Source organism: Pezoporus flaviventris, unplaced genomic scaffold (genome assembly GCF_033815535.1).
Source record: "Pezoporus flaviventris isolate CSIRO_AGI_PZ_B2104156 unplaced genomic scaffold, CSIRO_AGI_Pfla_v1 ptg000002l, whole genome shotgun sequence".
Classification (NCBI taxonomy): domain Eukaryota; kingdom Metazoa; phylum Chordata; class Aves; order Psittaciformes; family Psittacidae; genus Pezoporus; species Pezoporus flaviventris.
In genome coordinates, this window is record NW_026892550.1 from 51,695,198 (window position 1) to 51,715,464 (window position 20,267).

The 20,267-nt window shown below is 40.1% G+C and overlaps 1 protein-coding gene across 1 annotated transcript; it reads left to right on the top strand.

The window, feature by feature from the left end:
* Positions 1-861: 861 nt before the first annotated feature.
* Positions 862-19,461, top strand: HADH (hydroxyacyl-CoA dehydrogenase). The gene is made up of 8 exons (XM_061478361.1): positions 862-1,048; positions 4,779-4,907; positions 6,432-6,589; positions 9,935-10,061; positions 12,921-13,010; positions 14,300-14,372; positions 17,864-17,980; positions 18,980-19,461. Exons 1-8 carry the CDS (start codon positions 920-922, stop codon positions 19,096-19,098), a joined length of 942 nt encoding a protein of 313 aa, XP_061334345.1. The 5' UTR covers positions 862-919; the 3' UTR covers positions 19,099-19,461.
* The last annotated feature ends 806 nt before the right edge of the window (positions 19,462-20,267 follow it).

Sequence of the window (20,267 nt, forward strand, 5' to 3'; positions counted from 1 at the left end):
GGAGCCACAGCTGTGTGTGGAAATCCTGTGTCTTACACCCTGGAGTAGGTTGCAGGTAACTTGGCACAGTACTATATATTTCTTTTAGGTGATTACATTAATTACCCACTTAACTGTCATTTATACACAGGGAAAGATAACTCTGAGTCCGTGGGTAAAGGTGGTTCCAGAGGCCACTTGCTGCTCCTGACTAATGTGCTGTCAGATGAGAGTGAGCGAGGAAAGGGGGGATTTTTTGCATCGCACTCTTGGTATAAAGTGTAGAGATACGATAGACTTCACTTCTTTTGTATGAAGAAAGCGAGTTGCTTAATGTTTAGCCCGATGGTGACTCAAGTAGAATATGCTGCAATTGCTGGATTATGAAGTACCCCTGTTGCTCACTGGAATTGCTGGTCCTTCTGGTAATTAGATGGAAAACTACGGTGGCCGTCTGCACCTGGTGTGCTTCAGCCATTGGTGTTTATAAAGGAAGGATTATAATTTTTAATTTTACTGTATAGTTTGTGCTAGCCTGAAAATAAAGTCTCCTCCTAGTCTGGCAACATTCATTTTATGGGTGCTCCGTAATGCTTTCTAATGCTGAGAAAACGAGCAGTGCGACAGAACGTGACCGTTTGCAGGCTGTGCAGTGACCTCTGCTGCAAGGACAGACACTGGAGCAGACTGCCCCAGATCTGCCGCTGCCCAAGCGCCATCCCGGGACTCGCAGGGACTTCAGCTGCGGTGCTCACCTCCGCGCTGCTACTCGGTTCCTCTTCAGCAACCACAAGTTGCGGGGGCGAAGAACTCAACACGGGCCCGGGGCGGCGGCCGCCACCACCGCCACCGCTCCCCGGGGCGGAGCGCTCCGCTCGCTCCGCCCGCCCCGGCCTCGCTGCCGCCTCTCGCCCAGTGATCCCCGCTGCGCGCGGTCGCCATGGCCTTCGCCACCCGCCACTTCGTGCGCGCTGCTTCCTCCGCCGCCGCCACAGCGGCCGCCAAGAAGCTGATCGTCAAGCATGTGACGGTCATCGGCGGCGGCCTCATGGGCGCCGGCATCGCCCAGGTGAGTGCGGCCCGGCCCGGCCCGGCGCGGCGGCGGGACAGGGGTGAGGGAAGGCGGCGGCGCCATGACGGCTGCAGGGCGGCCGTTACTCGGCGCGTGCAGCGGGAAGGACCCTCGCGCTTCGCTGAGGGATGGCCGGGTGAGGCGGGGACGCCGCTGGCGCTGTGCTCACCCGAAGGACGCGCTGTGCGGTCAGCGGGGACCCTTTCCCGGGCAGTGAGAACCCCGGCTCCAGCCGCCCAGCGCTCCCGCGTCCCCTTCGTTTCCTGGTTTCTAGTGAGGGAGCCGAGCAGGCCGGGGTGTATGGCTGTAGCCGGCACCGGACGGGAGCGGGGTGCCCGTGAGACGGAGCGGCGGGGCGTCACGTGCCGGGGCCAGCTGCCGGCCCGGCCTTGCCGGCGACCTGCACGGGTCGAGCCGCCGCTCCGAGTTGTGAGGCGGGAGCGGTGTTTAGAGTGAACGAGAGAAAAATTGCGCTTTCCCGAATTTATTACAGGTCATTTCATGCTTCCGCCCCTGGCAGTGTTCAAGGCCAGGCTGGACAGGGCTTTGAGCAACCTGGTCTAGTGGAAGGTGTCCGTGCCCGTGGCAGGGGATTGGAACTCGGGGATCTTAAGGTTCCTTCCAGCCCAAACCATTCTGTGATTCTATGCTGTGTTTGTGTGAGAAGTGGTGGCTGCTCTTGCACTGGAGAGCTGTACGTGTGAGCAGCAACACCTGTCTGTGACCCTGGCCCATGAAACAGGTGAAGTGTGTGGTGGGTCTCACCCCGTCAGCCTCTGTTTTGCAAGGCATACTGGGGAACCAGCGTGGGCAGTGTGTACTCATCACACCACGAGCATGAGGGCTGCTGGCGGTGTGGAGGGACGTGTCCAGGCTGCCCTGTTGGCAGACCTGTGTGAGTTTGGGGTTTACTGCTGCTGCGGGGGAGTAGAAAGTACTGCTGAACCCCTGCTGCCCGGTTGCTCAACCTTCAGGCTTTCTGTTCTCTTGTTAATCCGCATGTCTTCAGGTCAGACAGGTGGGCAAGAAGAACCAAGGTCAATGCTATAAATTGTTTAAGGTGGTTCTTAATACAATATGTGGACTACTTATAAACCGGGCTGTTTGGAAAATACTGGTCCAGGAAGCTTCTGACTTGCCAAGGGAACAGATCAAGTGACGTTTTACAAGTTATTAAAGTAGAATACAGCATCTAAAATGGACATTTATCTGTCAGTCATCTGCAGAGTTATAAAATGGTTAATATTTACATAGGACTTACTTTCCCAGTGTTTAATCTCAGGCCTTTGGCTTTAAAGCTCATCTTTAACTTGATAGTTTGGGGCAGAAGACTGAACAGTCCTATCGGTGATTTAAGATTTAGATACTTGTCTCCTTCACAGAAAGACGTTGTTGCCCAAGATACCAGGGTAGCTCACAAACTTCACAAAGAATGACTGGAGGATGAAGGCGTCCACAAGTGGAATCAGATAGTGAGGTTGGAGTTCATAGATAGTTGTTCTCCATTTTAATGAATTAATGGTTTTCCTTCTCAGGACTGAAGATTGCTCACATTCCTGGCAGTAGGAATGCAGGGGCTTTTTCTTTTTTTTTTTGCTAAGGAATTAGCTAGTTGTTTATTAACTTGTCTGGTGAATCTTCTGCTCTGTATCTTGATACTGGAACATGAGGTTTCCACTGAGCGAACAATCAAAGAACAACTTTGGAGAAAGATTTTGTGGAGAAAGATGAACGATTTGAGGCAGATGCATGCTATGCAACGGTTATAATTCTGCAGGAAAAGTAAACTCATCTGCATAATCTGAACATTTTCAGAGAGTGGCTTGTCCAGGGACGCATGTCTGGTATTTGCCTCTAACAGAGCTCGCAATCTTCTACCACTGTTAAGGACCAGGTGTGATTTTGCTGACCATCTGCCTCCAATTTATCAATCTGAAATTATCTCAAAGCAGAGATGTTTAAAACACTGAGTGGGGTCTCCTCCATTTGCTGTTAATACAGCTTTTTGTCCTTTTTAGAATATGTAAGGAGTTGTCCCTCTTTCTTTCTCATAATGTCAGGAAAAGCTAACCTCTGCTAAAATATATGGATGAAAGCCAGGGGTTTATAATTTCTGATACAGAAGCACTTCTGTCTGAGAAAAGCATTAATTGACTCCCCAGCACTCTTTTGTTACTTAGTATTCTTCAGATCATTTCATAGTAGAGTGAGGGAGGATGTGTGAATTACAAGGAGATGATATGACCCTTTGTCATTTTTCTTCTTATCCATGTAAATATGGTAAGAATAAGAAGGGAAAAGGGAGATGTTAATTTTTCTAGGATTTTTTGTCAGCTGGTCAGTGGCGGTGGTGTAGGTGTATAATCAGTGAAGGATCTGTTATAAATGTACTTGGTATTGATTTTTTTTTTTTCTGAAGAGTGGAGGGTCTTGCTTTACCGTTGCAAATAATCAGCAGCAGATGAAGTGTTAGGAGTGCAAGTCCAAGCTTGGTTTAAATGTTGGGGTTTTTTATGATTTGGTTGTTTTGATGAAATGCCTATAATGAAAATAAAATAACAAAAAAAAAAAAAGATGGATAAAGACATGTCCAGCTGCAAGCTGACATGTTGTTAAAGCTATACTGCTGCTGTCCAGAAGCAGTCTGGCATTTCTTTATTTGATGGATTACTGAGGCAACTTAGATGAGAAAAGCACCATGCTTTTCTTCAGGAGATACCTCTGTATTTTTCATTCAGCTAGGCTTGTTGGAATAGGTCTTGTGGGCACAGGAGAATCTTTAGTCTCCAGGTGCAGGGTTAGATGGTAAAGTAAAACGTCACAGGAGGGAAGCACCTAGGTTATGTGACTTCAGAAACAGCCAGTGAAACCATGTTTTAATCTGTTTTCTGCAATTGCTGTATTGCAACTTGTTAGTTCAAGGATTCTGAAGACAAAGATAGGCTGTGGCTAACTAACGAGAAACAGAAATTAATGAACGGTGTAGTAACAGATAATGAACAGCTGATTTTTAATAGGCTGTTGCAATGTGAGAAAGTGACATTGTATGTTTGAAATTAATTGAATACCAACCCAAAATGCAATGCAGTAGTGCCTTAGCTGAGCCAGTGTTTGTGCCAAGTACATAGTAAGGAGTGTTTGCAGGCCACTTAGGTCTCTGCAGCCCTGGAGTGGCAAACGTTTCACTGCTACTCCCAGCTCCACTGTTGCTTTCCTGTTATTGAGACATGCTCATGGCTAATCATCAGAGTTGTTACACTCTGACCCAGGAACAAAGGGTTAGCCATCCCTTACGCCTCTCGCTCACCCTGCCAGCATTCAGGTTTTGCTCTTCACAGCCCTTTTTCCTTCCAAGATCCGAGGATCACAGCTAAGCTACTTGCTCTTTTCAAGACAGCTGTTTGTCTTCTATCCATAACAGCAGAATTCATCTGCCTCCAGGTACAGGTACTGTTCTGTAGACAGTGCAGGGGAAAAATGGATTTCTTTTTCCTTTCGGATTGCTTTTTTCCTAAGCTGAGACCTTTATCTCTTCCCTTCTGCTCCAACTGTGTGTGGGGTTTTGTGATTTTTTATTTATTTTTTTTTTTTTTGAAATTGCATCAAGTCTTAATTCAGTGTTCTTTAGCTCTGTTTTGCCTAAATCATTGTCTAACATGTTGCCTGCCCAAACACAAATCGGTATGGTTGGTGGTTTTATGATACTGGTGGTACTTTTATCTTTCAGGTTGCAGCAGCCAGTGGTCACACTGTGGTGTTAGTAGACCAGTCAGAGGAAATCCTTAAGAAGTCTACAAAAGGAATTGAAGAGAGTTTGAAGAGAGTGACAAAGAAGAAGTTTGCAGATAAGCCTGAGGTTGACATTGTCTTCTTTATTCCTCTGGGAAAACTTGGAAGAATAAAAGCTACCATACTGAAGTTCTGAGATTTTTTGCAGTTATGCATTATAGAGCATGTTAACATACTGGCTTAAAAAGAAAGCTATTTTCAGTGTGCTGAAGAACTTAGGCTTTCTGTTTCTGATTCAAGGAGATGGAAAGATATCTTACCTTTTTCTCTTTTGTAGACTTCAGCCTTGAGATAAAGATTTATAACAACTTGGTGACCTTTGTAATAGATGCTAAATGGGAAATGGTGCCAAATTAGTAATCCTAATTTAATGGCAAGATACCTTTGAGTACTTACCTGGGGGATGTACCAATTTGTCCAACAGTGAATAGTAACAAGTGTTTTAATATGTTAGTAAGGAGACTTTTGTGCCCCAAGACTTGGATACAGGATTACTACAAAGTAAATGATAGTGCAAGTTTAACTGCTCCTGAGTAACATGAATTAGATACATTGCATGCACATTACAGAGTAAGATTTACATACTGTAAGTTACTGTGGAGCAGTTGGTGCATCTGTATTTATATCGTAAAGGTTATTTGTTGCCGTGCTTGCTTCTCTAAATTCCACAACATATCCAGTTCTTCCTTTGATACATATTAACGTATATATTATATACTGGCATTGATGATTACCAGGATGAATGATGCAGCAGACAAAGGAACTTTAAAAGGGCTGGTTTGCATGAGGAACTACAGAAGAAAAATTATAGTAATATTAGGATAGCCAGAGCATACATACATAATTATGCAGAGTCTTTTAATCCAAAATAAAATTGTCCACATAATTCTTGCATTTTATATATGACATTATATTCTAGAGTGCAGGTATGTTTTTTAATTGCACTGTGTCTCCATTTACTCTTCGCTCAAAGTCTTGAAACTCCTTGTAATGGTATATACTTAATTGCATAAATTGCATTTTTTTTTATTTCTGTCCTCAAACATGTCAGTGATCGGCAGATTTACTGGTCAGAAAACAGATTATTTTTCCCCACATTTGCACTGAAATTGTAGTGAATGTAGGTCTTTTCCTGGAGTGTTCATGAACTAGTGCATAATCTGTTCATAGGCGTGAAACCAGATAATCACTGAATGAAAGCAATGCAAAAGTTTGAAACTGGAAGAACTCCTCTTTACGGAGGGTAAGTCCAGGTTGTCTTAGAAACTGCTGATTGACCAACCAGTTGTTAATTCAAACTCTTATGTTGAAGGCTGGACTGCAGCAAATAGTCTTCCTGAAAGAGTGAATTCAAACGTCTCTTATTTGCTTCAAAGCAATTTGATTGCTAGGAAATTTGATTGGCTAGGAAAATTTTGTCAGTGAAAGCATCGAATCTGTACAGAACTTTCTCACCGATTTGGAAATGTGGCAGACTGCCTCAAGTTTTCAGGGCTCAAAAAAACCTTCAGAGCATATATAAGGGGGTTTTCACGTGAAAATAAGTGAAATAATTGTAACCAAACATTCCAACTTCCTGGAAATGTTTCAGGCTGGTGCTGAGTTCATTGAGAAGACCTTAAAGAACCTCACAACAAGCACAGATGCAGTAGCAGTGGTCCACAGCACGGATTTGGTGATAGAAGCTATTGTCGAGAACCAGGAAATTAAAAATGAACTCTTCAAGCAACTGGATAAGTTTGCTCCAGAGTATGTGTATTTTTCCTGTTACATTTTGAAACTTAGACCTTTGTATCTCCTATTTTTAATCTTACACTGTTAGTTCTCCATTTTCTTAGCTGCTTTTTTTTTATAGCAGTTTTTCTCCCATAGACTAACTTCAGATTGTCATGTGATATGAAACAGTTATGCCAGGTGCATATGTTACAAATGCTTTCAGCTGCTTTCAGTTCATTTACTTGTTGCATTGCTTCCTTTGATGTGGTTGCAGGTATGTTTAGTCATAAAGCTTGTCCGTCTAACTCACAAGTTCAAATCTAAATCCAAACACAAATACACAACAGTAGAATAAGCTTGTCCTGGTACATATGGGGTATAGTTAAATCCCATATTTAAATAGGAAGTTGGGATGATAAGGTACTTGCTTTCAGTATGTCTGCAGGAGCAGGTTTCAAGAAATCTCAGCCTCTTACCCATACAGTCAGCTCAGCAGTGGCTTAAGTTTACTCCGTATTACAAGAGTTTGTAAATAGCTCATTGCTCTTGTGTTTGAGGTAAAAGTGTAAATAACTTCTTAGCATGCACTTGTTCAGTTACTTACAGCCTCTGGAACTTTCTTTGAACTATAGGTGATAACTGCTGGAAGTTACTGTTGTATTGTCTCCAAACCCAAAATGCTGTTAAGCTGAGTATGCAAAAGCTGATCCTTGTAACAGATGACTCAGGATCACAAGACCTTGACTGCTCACAGGTGGAGGTTTTAACCGGTACAGCTGAATGGGGGGGGGGGGAGGGGGTATAGGCTAGAGGCATTTTAGACTAAAGAACTAGGCAGGTTGCACCTTAAATATATTACCATTAAGTTGACATCAGCCTGGGGGGATTTTTAGGCTGTCTCATATTGTTAGTTGTCTAAATGACCTGGTACTTCTGAAAACAATAAAGGATCACAAACAGTTGGGCACTGAGCACAGGGTAATTTGCCATTACCCTTGATCTGGCAGACAGACCTAAGTAGCTGCCTTCATCAATTATCATTGTACCTTGTCATGATAGATTGTGCTTATTTTGAGAAAACAGACCACGGTCTTTGTTCATATGCAGCAGAGAAAGCTGATGAGCAAATCAGAGTGCACTAAATGGCAAACTGTCTAAAACCAGTCAGCAAGGAACTGGGCACAGGGACTTGGAGCCTCCTTTAGTAATATGTTTATTTCGAACATCTGGAGCTATTTTTTTTTTTTGTAAGACTGAGCATAGCTCAGCTCAGCAAGCATAGCTGCCTTGCAACATCAAATTTTACGTTATAAGAGTGTTAAAAGGTACTGGGAGATGTTCAGATTCATGCTTCTTCCTGTGGCAAAAGGCATGATTTTGCAGGGTTGGCAAAAATGACATTAGACAAGAAGCCTTCCCTTTTAAGAGGAAAATTGGAAATGGTGATAAGCGTACAGGCACCTTAACATGGAGGGTAAAGAAAGGGGTAACTGTCCAGGTGGAGTGGTGTGTGCTGTTTCTTGGATGCCATCAGTCTGAGAGCGTGCTGGTTTATGTTTCTGGAGCTTTGCCGTATTGCTTGTGTATGTTATATTCCTCTCAATGTTACACTCATCCTCCCGCATGGTAATTGTTCCTGAGTTACATGGTCAGCATCTTCAGAGCAGGCGATACAGCATGGTTGCCCACTCTTTGGTTTTGTTTTCTTTTTGAATTGAGTCAGTCTCACCTTTCCATTTTGAAAAGGTCAGACTAGGTTTTTTGTAGAATATCCCCACATTCTTTGTGGCCTTTAGGCATTTAAACACTACAGCCCTTTTCCAAACAGGATCGTAATGAACATGACAAAAGAATTTTGGGGTATCCACTTCAAGAGCTCTTCTCTACCTGCTTTCTGAGTGGTGGGAATACCCATCAACGTCTCTCAGTCTAGGATTTATTTGTAGACATAGAAACTCAGCTAGGTACTGACAATGATTTTCAGCTGTCCATTGTGTTAAAAATCAGTGTTCTATAAGTGTTGCAAAAGAAGTGTTCCCGCTACAACTGTGTAACAGCTGGGTTGTAAGGGTAGGTTTTATTGAAATGGTGCATTTCTCTTGTGTGTGATTCTGTTTTTAATGCTGTCCCCTGACCCATTAGATGTCACCAAGAGAAAGCATACTGGTGCCTGGGAAAGCATCACTGGGGCTTCACTAGTGCCATTGCTTTCAAATGCATTCCAGCTCTGCTGTGACCTCAAGCATGGATTGTGTGGTTCTAAGTCACAGAGGCATGTAAATTCTGTTTTAAAGTCAATTTGAATCAATTGGATGGTCAAAGCAGAAAGTGTAAATAAAATGTCCTTGCACACAATACAAATCTAATGCTTTTTTTTCCCCCAAGGCTTTTTGTTATGTGAGGCTACAGTATTCACCCTCAGAAGTGATGCTGAGACAATTATTTTAAGTGAATCCAGCTATAAACAAATCAACGTGCTGAATTTTTACATGAATATTTGAATTCTTCGTGTACAGTGGCAGGTTTTTAGTGAAGATAAGTGTCTTTTGGATGCATTGATCTTCAGAGGCCGAAACTATGAGGTGTATAATACTCTTTTTAGTACCCCCAACTCAGAACAATGTAAGGCTTAATATACGGTGGAACAGTAACAAAAGAATATTTGTAAGAAGTGTAAATAGGAATTTTCAGGATTTTTTTTTTATTTCCTTCTCTGTAATACATGCTCAAAAACTGAGAAAATATAATAAAAATAGAAATCTTGATTTTTTTTATTTTTTTTTTTAATCTGTAAAAGGACTTCATATGTCTTCAGATTCTTGTGATTTAGTGTATCCTTTGCAGTGACCTGTGCATAGCAGGTTTTACCTTTTCTCTGTTTTTGTTTTCCATCAGCTCTTTGCTCTGGTGGTAGGTTTGCTTTTCACATCTGCCAGTGATTATTATAGAAAAAAAAATCAAAATTTTTCTTAAAGCTCGAAAGTGCATTTTTGACATGGCAAATCATTGGGCTTCCATAGATGTGTAAATGATTCACAATAAAAAAATACCCTTAGGTTTCCAGTTTTGCTTAGGAATTAAGTGGAATAGATTTGGGGAGCTAAAAGTTTTCTACTCAGTTTTTTTTTTCCCATCACCTAATACCAATATTCAACATGCTTACTCAGAAGTCAGAAACTCATGCACCCCTTCCAGTGGTTATTTCATCATTGCTGTTATTTATATATCAGAAAAAGAATGATGATAATTTGCAGGGATATTTCTGAGAATCCTGTGCATGGTTGGCCAATGGATGTCTACTTACGTTTAGTGCACCAGTCTCCTGCTGACAGGAAAATAGTCGTCATTTACACAATCCATATGTTTCTTTTTTTCCAGGCATACAATATTTGCAAGCAACACTTCATCCTTGCAAATCACACAGTTGGCTAACTCAACCACGAGGCAGGACCGATTTGGTGGTCTCCATTTCTTCAATCCTGTGCCTATGATGAAGCTTGTGGAGGTAGACATCTTGTAATCATCACAAGCACTGTAGCACAGCAGTGCAATTGTCACAACTGAGAATTCAGTTGGATGAAAGAACAGATCTCAGTTTGCAGCTCTTCTGATAATGGAACAAGCTGCTGTTATTGATAAGGGGGTGGTGCATTCTCTGTTGAGGGGCAGGTTAAAGAGACAGAGGAAACTCTTTTGGTCTTGAGGCTTCAAAGTTCTCCACTGACCTGCCAAGACAGGTGCTGTTTGTAGCGATCATTTCAAGCATGCAGGCAAGCTGATTAGTAAGAACTACTGAAAGCTTAAACAAAATCATCTGACTGACACAGGAATTTGATTGCTGCCAGTGTAGACATTGATACAAAATAAGATGAAATCTTACTGCCTTGTGGCTTATGAAACAATCGGCCATGTTTGTTTCAATGTTCCAGATGATTAGTCCGAAAGTATTACAGTATTTCCCAGCCTTTAGGAAGTGTAAAAAGATGCTTTTATGTAATTCTCCAGATGTCTTTTCTAAACATACTCTCTTTGGCTACATCATGCAATTTCTAATAATATTGCAGAGCAGAATGAGAAATAATCTGATAGAAGAGTTTAGCTAAGTCTCCAGAGTAAAGTTCACATTGCAAAAAAAATGGCAGGTCTCTCATCTCCTTTTTCTTACCTTCCCCTGTGACCCCTGACCTTGATCAGCTAGAACTTAAGCTCCTGAGTAAGTGAAAATAAACTTTTCATTTTGGCTCCTCTGCCCCAAAGTTTCACTTATTTCATACCATTAAATGCTGTAAAACTTTTTCCTCTGTCCCGTGAGTGGTTAGTTCTAGTACTGCTTTGATGACAAGAGCTTCAAATATGTTGTGCCTGCTTTTTGAACTCCTGAGATTCACTTTATTATACTTTTTGCTTGTTTCCCATCAAAATACATATTACACAGCTGCTTGCTCTGCGTCTTTGAATGTTTAATTCTCTTCTTTCCCCTTTTGAAATGTTTGAACCTTTTGGCCGAAATGAACAAATTTGATTCAGAGTACTGTAGTCCAGTGAAGGCTCAGACACTTGCAAATTGTCTTTCACCGACTCTGTACCCACGTGGATTTTTTTTTTTAAATTTAATATTGCGTCCTGTATATTGTGACTAAATGCTCTGGGGAAATGGTGTAAGAAGGAAAGAGAAGAGTATTATAGGTGTGTCAGAGATAACAGAAGTCTTTACCAGAAATTCCATAGGCTAACATAGGCTTTATTGATTTCTGTGCTAAAATCTACTTTTTGGCAGTAATTTATTTCTGTGGAGGAAATGTTCTGTGCCCTGTCTCAAGCCTAAACCAAATCATAGTCTTTAGAAATATAAACTAAGCCTCTGTGATATTTGAAAAATACAGACGATATCTATCCTTGCTTGTAAAATACCAAAACAGAGACTGCTGTGGTCAGTCTAATTTGTATTTTTTTTCACCTGACCTGTGAACATTCTACCTCAGTGTGACTCCAGTTGATGAGTAGTATTTAAGAGCTTTAAAACACAGAAGCTCTGCTTCTATTGACTTGATCTTGAAAGGTTCCAGTATTAGTAGGTAAATACATTTTTTAAAGCTCCGCTTTTGTTTCCGATCTACTGCTGTAGACCACGGTTGACACTGACAGACACTGCAGAACAACATTTGCTGTGTAAAACAGATGTTTTGATTTGAAATAACTGGGGGGAAATCAAGAGAGTTGCCAAAACGACAAAAGACATTACTGAAATTGCCAGTCATCTGTCATGGAATCCGTCCTTCATGGGTGACAAATGTGCAGTGCGTTTGAATCTTATCTGCTCTTTTCACAGATTATTGGTCTCGTGCTTAGAAGCACACAGCTTTGAGAGGATTTATTTTTCTCATAATCCAAAAAGCTAGTGCTAAGGATTCAAAAATCTAAAGTGCATATTAAAAACTCATTCTTGAGACTGTTGCAGTCTTATGTAAGAATCTCAGATATTTTAATCTAATATCAAAGAACACTCTTTTTTTTCTTTCTGATGAGAAACAAGCCTTTTCCTCAGTTTTAACAGCCTGTTTTTGTCTTGGTCTTGCTTCAGTAAGAGGGACGGAATCTGTGTTTGACTTAATAGTATGAACAAGGAGGTCAGCCTTAACTGCTCATGTAGAGCAGTTTTCAGTTGCTGCACATGGAGTTCAGTTTCAACAGAAATATACCACAACCATTTCAGCGTGTGCAAGTCTTTTTTTTTTTTTGTGGGGGAGGGTGAGGGGAGTGCAGGGTAGGTCTGTAATAAATTACTTAAGGCATCCCAACTCCAGTGAAGTTTAGAAAATACTACATGTGATGACAGACTCAGTTGTGAAGAAGATCAACATGGGAACATACTACTTGAAGCTAAGAGGCTGTCACAAATTTGAAAATAGATTTAAAATTTTCTTTAGAATTAAATATCTGCATCATGTTTACATTGGGCAGAGGGTAGATGTTACAACCCTTTATATCAGGAGCTATGTCTGTTAATGTGGTTCTCTAGAGTGGTGCCATTGTATTTCCCAAGACAACAGACTATGTAGCTTTTAAAGTTATTTTATCATAGTTGTTTATGTAAGGATTGTTCCTTTTACCATCCGTAGTAGGAAAGTGTCTTAAATAAACGCATAATTTCAAAATGTGCAAAATGTATCTGTCTTTAAAATAGAATTCTGTGTCTATTATACATATATATCCACCGAAATTGTTGTTTTTTTTTGCAAAACAAAAGTTTTGTGAATTTCTGGAATAGTATTCTGGTTTACAGTTTAATCATTGCTGTACTGGGAAATGGGAGAGATTCTGCTCATAAATGTGCTTATGCTCTCCTTACCTTCCCTCCGACCAGGTCATTAAGACTCCAATGACCAGCCAAAAAACTTTTGAGTCACTTGTGGATTTCAGTAAAGCAGTAGGAAAGAGTCCTGTCAGTTGTAAGGTGAGTACATTTTAACTGTATAGTGTTCAGAAGGTCTGTTCTTAAAAAACGCTGAAGTGGTAGGTCTTAGTTAAATATAAGAGCACTTGGTAAGATTTTCTAGGCTGCTTTTTGTCCAGTTTCTATTCACTGTTAAAAGAATTTTGGCCAAACAGCCACATTTACTACATATTTCTCAAAGCAGAGTGACTCTTGACATCCTGTCTAGAGTAGCAAAACTCACAAGTATCAGGGCTACAGTTTTTGTTTTTTCTTTTCCAGTCCTGCAGAAGCCTGGGCTGGGGAGCTTAAGCAGGAGTTCATCTTTAGCCTTGCTAGAAACAAAACTGCTACCTCTTGTACTGTAAAGTAGCTGGATGAATCTTCCATGGTGTGTGTTGCTCACTGCAAGTTTTTCTTAAGACTGCAGTAACTATACCAATATTAATCTTCACTGCTTTGCAGCTTTCTTCTTCCAAATCCATTAAGTTGTGGTCTGAGTAGCTTTGTGCAAGCTATTGCCTTGCATTTCACAGCCGCCAGGAGACATTTGGTCATAAAAAGAAGGGCCTGCAATCTGGTAGTTACCCGATTCAGCATCTGGATGCCGGATTCTAATTCAGGCTCTACTGCTAAATTGTTCTGTGGCCTTAGTTGACTTTTTTTCCTGTTTCTGTCACAGCTTTGCAGTATGTGATGTGCAGAATATATGGTGAATTATTGTTATGAATCTGCAAAACACTTTCTTCTTTGTATTTTGGATTTTGATTCAGGTTTGTGTAAAAGAAGTTGTGTATCAGTTTGTTATCTTCTGACAGCATGTATCTTTACCTTTTCATTCATACCACTGGTGTTTGCTATTGAAGTGATCCTAGCTTTCAAAAGCATTGTTTGCCAGTGAGCAGTGAGGGAGAAGTAGACTTTTTAGCCAGAAGCATTTCTGGTAGTGAGCACACAAGTGTTAAAAAGAACAGCTCTTCTTGTGTCTTTCAGGGAATTGTATCAGCAGAATTTTGCTAAACAAAAGTCATTTGCCAAATGGCCACATAAATTAAGATTGAGTTGGGCTTGTAATAGTCTTATTGTTCTCAGTCACGATGAATGTTTATGTGCCATTCCTTGTTTGTGAAGTTCATCTTTTGTCTTTTAATACTGAGCAGATAAATCGGATGAAAAATAAGATTTAGAGAGTACCAGAAGTTGATGATTCAATAAGTCTCTTCATCTACTTGTTTGACTTGTTATGTAGCTTTTGAGTGTAGTACTTGTAAAGAATATTTATTTAGAATCCTTTATTTTTCTTTCCATAGGATACTCCAGGGTTTATTGTGAACCGTCTGTTGGTGCCATATATGATGGAAGCTGTTCGACTTTTTGAAAGAGGTACTTGCTGGGATACTGACTTCAGGGAATGCTGATGTACAACACTGTGAAATGTTATATCCCTTCAGAAAAGCCTTGGGATTCCCTCAAAACTTTCAGAACTTAAAGGCTGGAAGTGAACAGTGAACATCAAATATGAGCCAATATGTGTCACTAGGAAGACCTTCTCTGCACTTTGAGATATCACTGTGTGCAGAGCCAGAAGGTGCTAGTTACTTGTGTGGGAAATTTCTGGTGGTGAAAAATGTTTCTGGTTTGGAGATGACAAGGTGAGTGTAGTACCACTGCAAAAATATCCTCTGCCAACTAACTGGAACCTCACTCTCTCAGTCCTTAAAGATGTTAATGAAAATGATTGAAAATCCCATTGGACAATTAGCAAAGTTCTCCTGAGTGAAATAAAACACCTATTTATAGGTGAGGTAAGTAGTGTCACACTGGTACTGGTATGCAAATATTTGGGTTAATCTACTGCCACTTAAAACCTCCTGTTTCTCTTCTGTGTCTTCATTTAGATGTAGGTTCTTTAGGAACTCCTATCTCACTCCTGGTCTCTTTGATACTGAGGGTAGGTAGAAATAATCAAAAATCCTCAAATAACCACTAAATTTTTCAAAGCATTGATAGTTGTTTTGAAAAAGAAACAAGCCAGTAATTTAGTGGATAAAGAGAAAATTACAGAGTATAATTACTTTTATTTAAAGCGCTCTGCTCATAGTTCTGTGCTACTAAGAATGGCATTTGAAACATTTCGGTTTTGAAGTCTGCTTTTTTTTACAGATGAAAGCAGTCCATTATGAGGATTCCCCAAAATATGCTTTAAATATTAAGTATTATAAATCTCTTATAGCACATGGAAGTGATGGTTTGATCTCCAGGAAAAAAAATATAAATCAACACTACTTGTTTATCCATCAACAGATATACCTAATTACATGTCAAAAGGAGAAAAGAGCAAATTTAGTGACTTGAAAGGCATGGATTTGAGGGGCCATTATTCTCTTAGAAAAAGTCACAATTTTAAGTAAAGTGTATAGGTGTTCCAGTGTGTGTAGAAGAGGTGCTTTTGTTAAGTGACATGTATCATTGTGCATATTTCAGGAGACAGTAGGACTTTTAATTAAACGTAGAAGAAAAAAGTCACTGGGGCTGTATGTTAAAATTGACTTTTCTGCAGAAGCAAAACAATATTTTGATTTAATCTTTATTCTGTTTGTATTTTGTTCATCGGTATGATATTTCCAGACTTGTTAAAGTTCATTTATGAATTTTTAACTCAAATGAAATCCATTTAAAAAGCTGGATAATGTTTTCATGAGCCTGATGGCTGTCTTCTAATTCTTATTTTCCATTGAATCAGGTTAAATTTTTATCATATCCTTTCTGTTAATTCTCAGAGTAGACACATGAGCCAGATTGTCATCCACATTAGTATGATATCGGATCTCTTTCCTGGCAACACCAAGCACTGAAATACCATTTTATTGGGTCAGCCCTTGAGTCTTTATTTCTACAGACTCTCCTTGTGTTAAATGTGCACTTTTGCATAGGCAAAATACCATTAATATATTAACAGTGATTTAAACAGGTGACATACTATAAATATTAATGTATGGTGTAATGCACTGCCCTTTTATGAGTGGAAAACTAAGCAGACAGTCAAGTTCCTATGGAAGTCTCTTTTATAGTAGGATATTAGTATGACCTAGGGGTACTACCCTGGTTTGCCCTTTTACTATTTTTTATTGTATTGTAACAAAGCTGTATACTGTCAAGTGGCCAAGTCCCAAGTTTGACAAACAAAATGGGATAAATCTGTTGATATAAGAAGTATGTACTTCTGCATCACCTTCAGATGAGTTGACAGTGTACGTGTGTCAGAATTTGGGGAATTTAAATGGTTAGAATTAAGTAAGGCTCATTTTCCCAGTTCTTCAGAAATAAAATGTGGTTTATAAAAAAGGAAAAATGTCAGCTCTAAAGAGTAAAAGGAGATACATAAAAATTACTGCTTCATACAGAACTGCCACTGAAGCTGTTGCCTTTCAAGAAATTTTGAAAATTAGTTTCTGAGATTCTCTGATCTTAGGTTTATAAATTTCATAGGCTATGTCTGCCAAGCTTTTGGACACCCGAATGCCTGTACGCATCAAGCATGGAAATTACTTAACAAGTACCTATGGGGTTTGTTTAACTTTATCCTTCTTGTAGAATCTGCAAAGAAGTACAGTGCTTTTATCAAAATGGGTATTAAACATAAGCAGTAGAGGTGCATCTGCTTTCCTGACAGTATAAAATATGCATTTCCAGCAAACGGATGAGGTGAATATTAACTGTGATAATGTGGCAATGCAAGATTTGTGTTTTTGTAGGCATAGACTGAAGTCTAAGTAAAAAATTTCTGATAATTTCGATTTATATGTATTTTGATTTATATATATATATAGGTTTGGATTTCACAAATTTAACTGCACTTGCACAGTTTTTTCAGGTCACAGAATCATAGAATAGTTAGGGTTTGAAAGGACCTTAAGATCATCTAGTTCCAACCCCCCTGCCGTGGGCAGGGATACCTCACACTAAACCATGTCACCCAAGGCACTGTCCAGCCTGCCCTTGAACACCGCCAGGGGTGGAGCATTCACAACCTCCCTGGGCAGCCCATTCCAGTGCCTCACCACCCTAACAGGAAAGAACATCCTCCTTATATCCAATCTAAACTTCCCCTGTTTAAGTTTTAACCCAGTACCCCTTGTCCTATCACTACAGTCCCTAGTGAAGAGTCCCTCTCCAGCATCCTTACAGGCCCTCTTCAGATACTGGAAGGCTGCTATGAGGTCTCCACGCAGCCTTCTCTTTTCCAGGATGAACAGCCCCAACTTTCTCAGCCTGTCTTCATATGTCACTCTTATCTGCCATCTCAGATGCTGATGAATATCCTCGTGAGAAAGCTGCTGTAACTAAGCATGTTACTCAGCTGCTGCTACTCTCCTCCCCATGCTTGGTCTGTCAGCTGGGTATTGCTTGCCTTCTGGCTGTTTTAGAGAAAGGGAAGTGCTGTCCTGTGCATCATTCAAAAGCTGCTGCTGATCCCATGAAGCTGAAATTTAGATATTTTCTTACTTACACTGTTCAGCTGCCTCTAAAAGAAACTTCTGAATCTTCACAGTGGACCAGTTCTTCCTTTGGTCTTTCTGATAAGTTGAATGCAGTAACTGTGACTCCATCAACAGCGTAGTAATCTGTATTGAAAGGCAAGAGGAAGCTCGAAAAATAGAAAGTGGGCCTGCAGGCTTTTACTTTTTTGTGAGAGATTCAGCTTTATACTGCAGCAAGTGTATGCTGACTCCAGTTCTTGTGTTTCTGAAACGTGCAGAGATTTCTGTGAAGGGCTGCACCAGGGTGAAATAACACCCTCTTAATTATTTATAAGTGGTGCCAAGTAGATGCGGAGTCTTCTCTCTTCATCAAACTGTCAATCTTTTCTCTAGGAGATGCATCAAAGGAAGATATTGATGTTGCTATGAAGCTTGGGGCTGGCTATCCCATGGGTCCATTTGAACTGCTGGACTATGTTGGGTTGGATACCAGCAAATACATTATAGATGGTACTGCATGCTTGTTTTCTTCTGTTTTTCTCCTTTTTAGCTAAGTTGTATATTAATGTTCTAATGAAAATCTGAAGTAGTTTAAACTGAATGTTTATGCCATAGCCCATTAACTCTTGAGGAGAAAGGAATGAGAATTCAGCTCAGAATGTTGTTATGAGTGCAGCATTTGTACTGTATGCCTGCCCCCTATGTACGTGGGGACAGAACAGAGGTGTTTTTGCTAGCTTTGTCAAGTTCAGGTGGGAAATAATAATTTATAGTGGAACTTTATGTAACTAAAAAGAACCAGTGGGAAGAGAGACACATGCTGGAGGTAAGAAATTCTGATGAAAAAGAATAAATATTTAGACTCCTCCTTTTTCTGCCAGCCACATTTTCATTCTCAATTAATATGAAACCGAGTAAATGCCTTAAAAGATGCAAGTATGCCATCTCCCTTTCACTTCAGTTAAGTGGATGAATGTTAGCACAATAACAGAAAAATCCCAACATAACTGGGGATAACTTGATGGTTGTATTATTTTGAATGTGCAGTTTAAGTTTTCTCCAAGGCAGAATGAGACTTTAAAAATGGCATCTTCAGTGAAACCTCTGCTTTTATCCAGCACTGTGGAGTAGCGTTATATTATTCTGGTGGACCATGTCTTTCAATGGTTAGAAATTCAACTTGGAATTTCTTTGCACTTGAATTTCTTTTCATCATAGTCTTTGTTTTATTTCCTGTACTGAACTATATTTTAAAAATTCTCCTTAATTTTTTTTTTTAAGTATTAAAAATCCTCAGTCATGGAGATTATAACCTGTTCAGATTTGCTCATAATCATCAGTACTGGTCTGTGCTTTATGAAGCTGTGTTGAAAGATCTCAGATTGTCTAGAATAAGTTCCAGGCCTTCCGTTTTCTGACCTCGTAATACTTTTCTAGAGAGATGCATATCTCTATTATCTTTGCATATAAACAGAACTGTTACTAATTCATCCATTTCTTTTCCACCAGGATGGCATTCGTTAGAGCCCAACAACCCTCTTTTTGCACCCAGCCCACTCCTGAATAAACTGGTACAAGAAAAGAAGCTGGGTAAGAAGACTGGAGAAGGATTTTACAAATACAAATGAACTTCAAACCTTGAGAGGTGTTAAACAATCTGTGTATGCTATTCGGCATTGCTATATTACAGGTGAATTGTGTTAAAACCTTCCCAAGGGTGGCACAAGCTGCATTTAGAACATATAACCCACCTCTGAACTGAGTGATTGCACTAGCTAACTATTTCTATGGTAAAAGCTTAATTTGGTAGATTATTTTTTCTTGTAATTCTGAAAAGCCTTATATGTACAGTGCCTTCATGCAAATGCTGATTTTCCAGGTGCAGGACAGAATGCAAAGCAAATTTATGTATTTGAAACATTATTATGTTGATGGGAAAATCCTGAAAATAACCGCACTTTCTTAAAAATAAAATTTTCAAGAGTTCTGTATTGATTGTCATGGCTTGCAGTTGATGTACTCGGTTGCAGTCCACCGGGTGGCAGTCTCTTTTCACTCTGGCAAATGTAGCCAGGGAAAGGCAGTGGTGTTCTCTTAAGGTTCTTCTTAAGTGAAGTGCTAATCTGCAGGTATAAATTACCGTGCCTTGAACAATAATTTTTTTGAAGGTCGTATTGTTTAAAGAAAAATAAAAAAATCCTCCAATGGCTTTTTAAGGATCCTCCAGGCTGTCACCTGTTCAGAAGGTTCCCCATAAGGCATTTAAAAGCAGAATTCATCATTTGTGTTGGAATTTTCGGCAATATTCAGTTACCGATTGAGGGCCCCCTTTTTGCTCAGTACTATAGAAACATACTGAAGAGGTTTCTATTTTGAAGGGCCTAATAATAGGTTTCTTTTTTACTGACTAAGCTCAGAATCTGGTGAAAGCTTCTGTATGCTTTCTAGAGTCCTATAAATTGGCTTTATTTACTGGGTCTTCATTTTAAGTGTCATTTTTACTCACTACACTACTACTATAATACAGTACTTAAGGGGGATTGAAACTGGAGTCTGTGCTGTGTAAACAAATAGGTGTGTCTGGCTCTGTGAGGCACTTTCTGGTTTGCAACTTTATTTCCTTGGGGTTTAGCAGAGCCTGGATTTGCTCATGGCAGGTGTGCTGCAAATCCTGCCCTTTCTCCAAGTACTGCAGAGCAAATATGAGGGTTGGGGTTCCAGTTCAGCTGAGTAGTAGCCTTCTTTTATGTTGTGTGTTTTTTTTTTATCTGCAAACTGAGTGCTTAGATAACTTTTT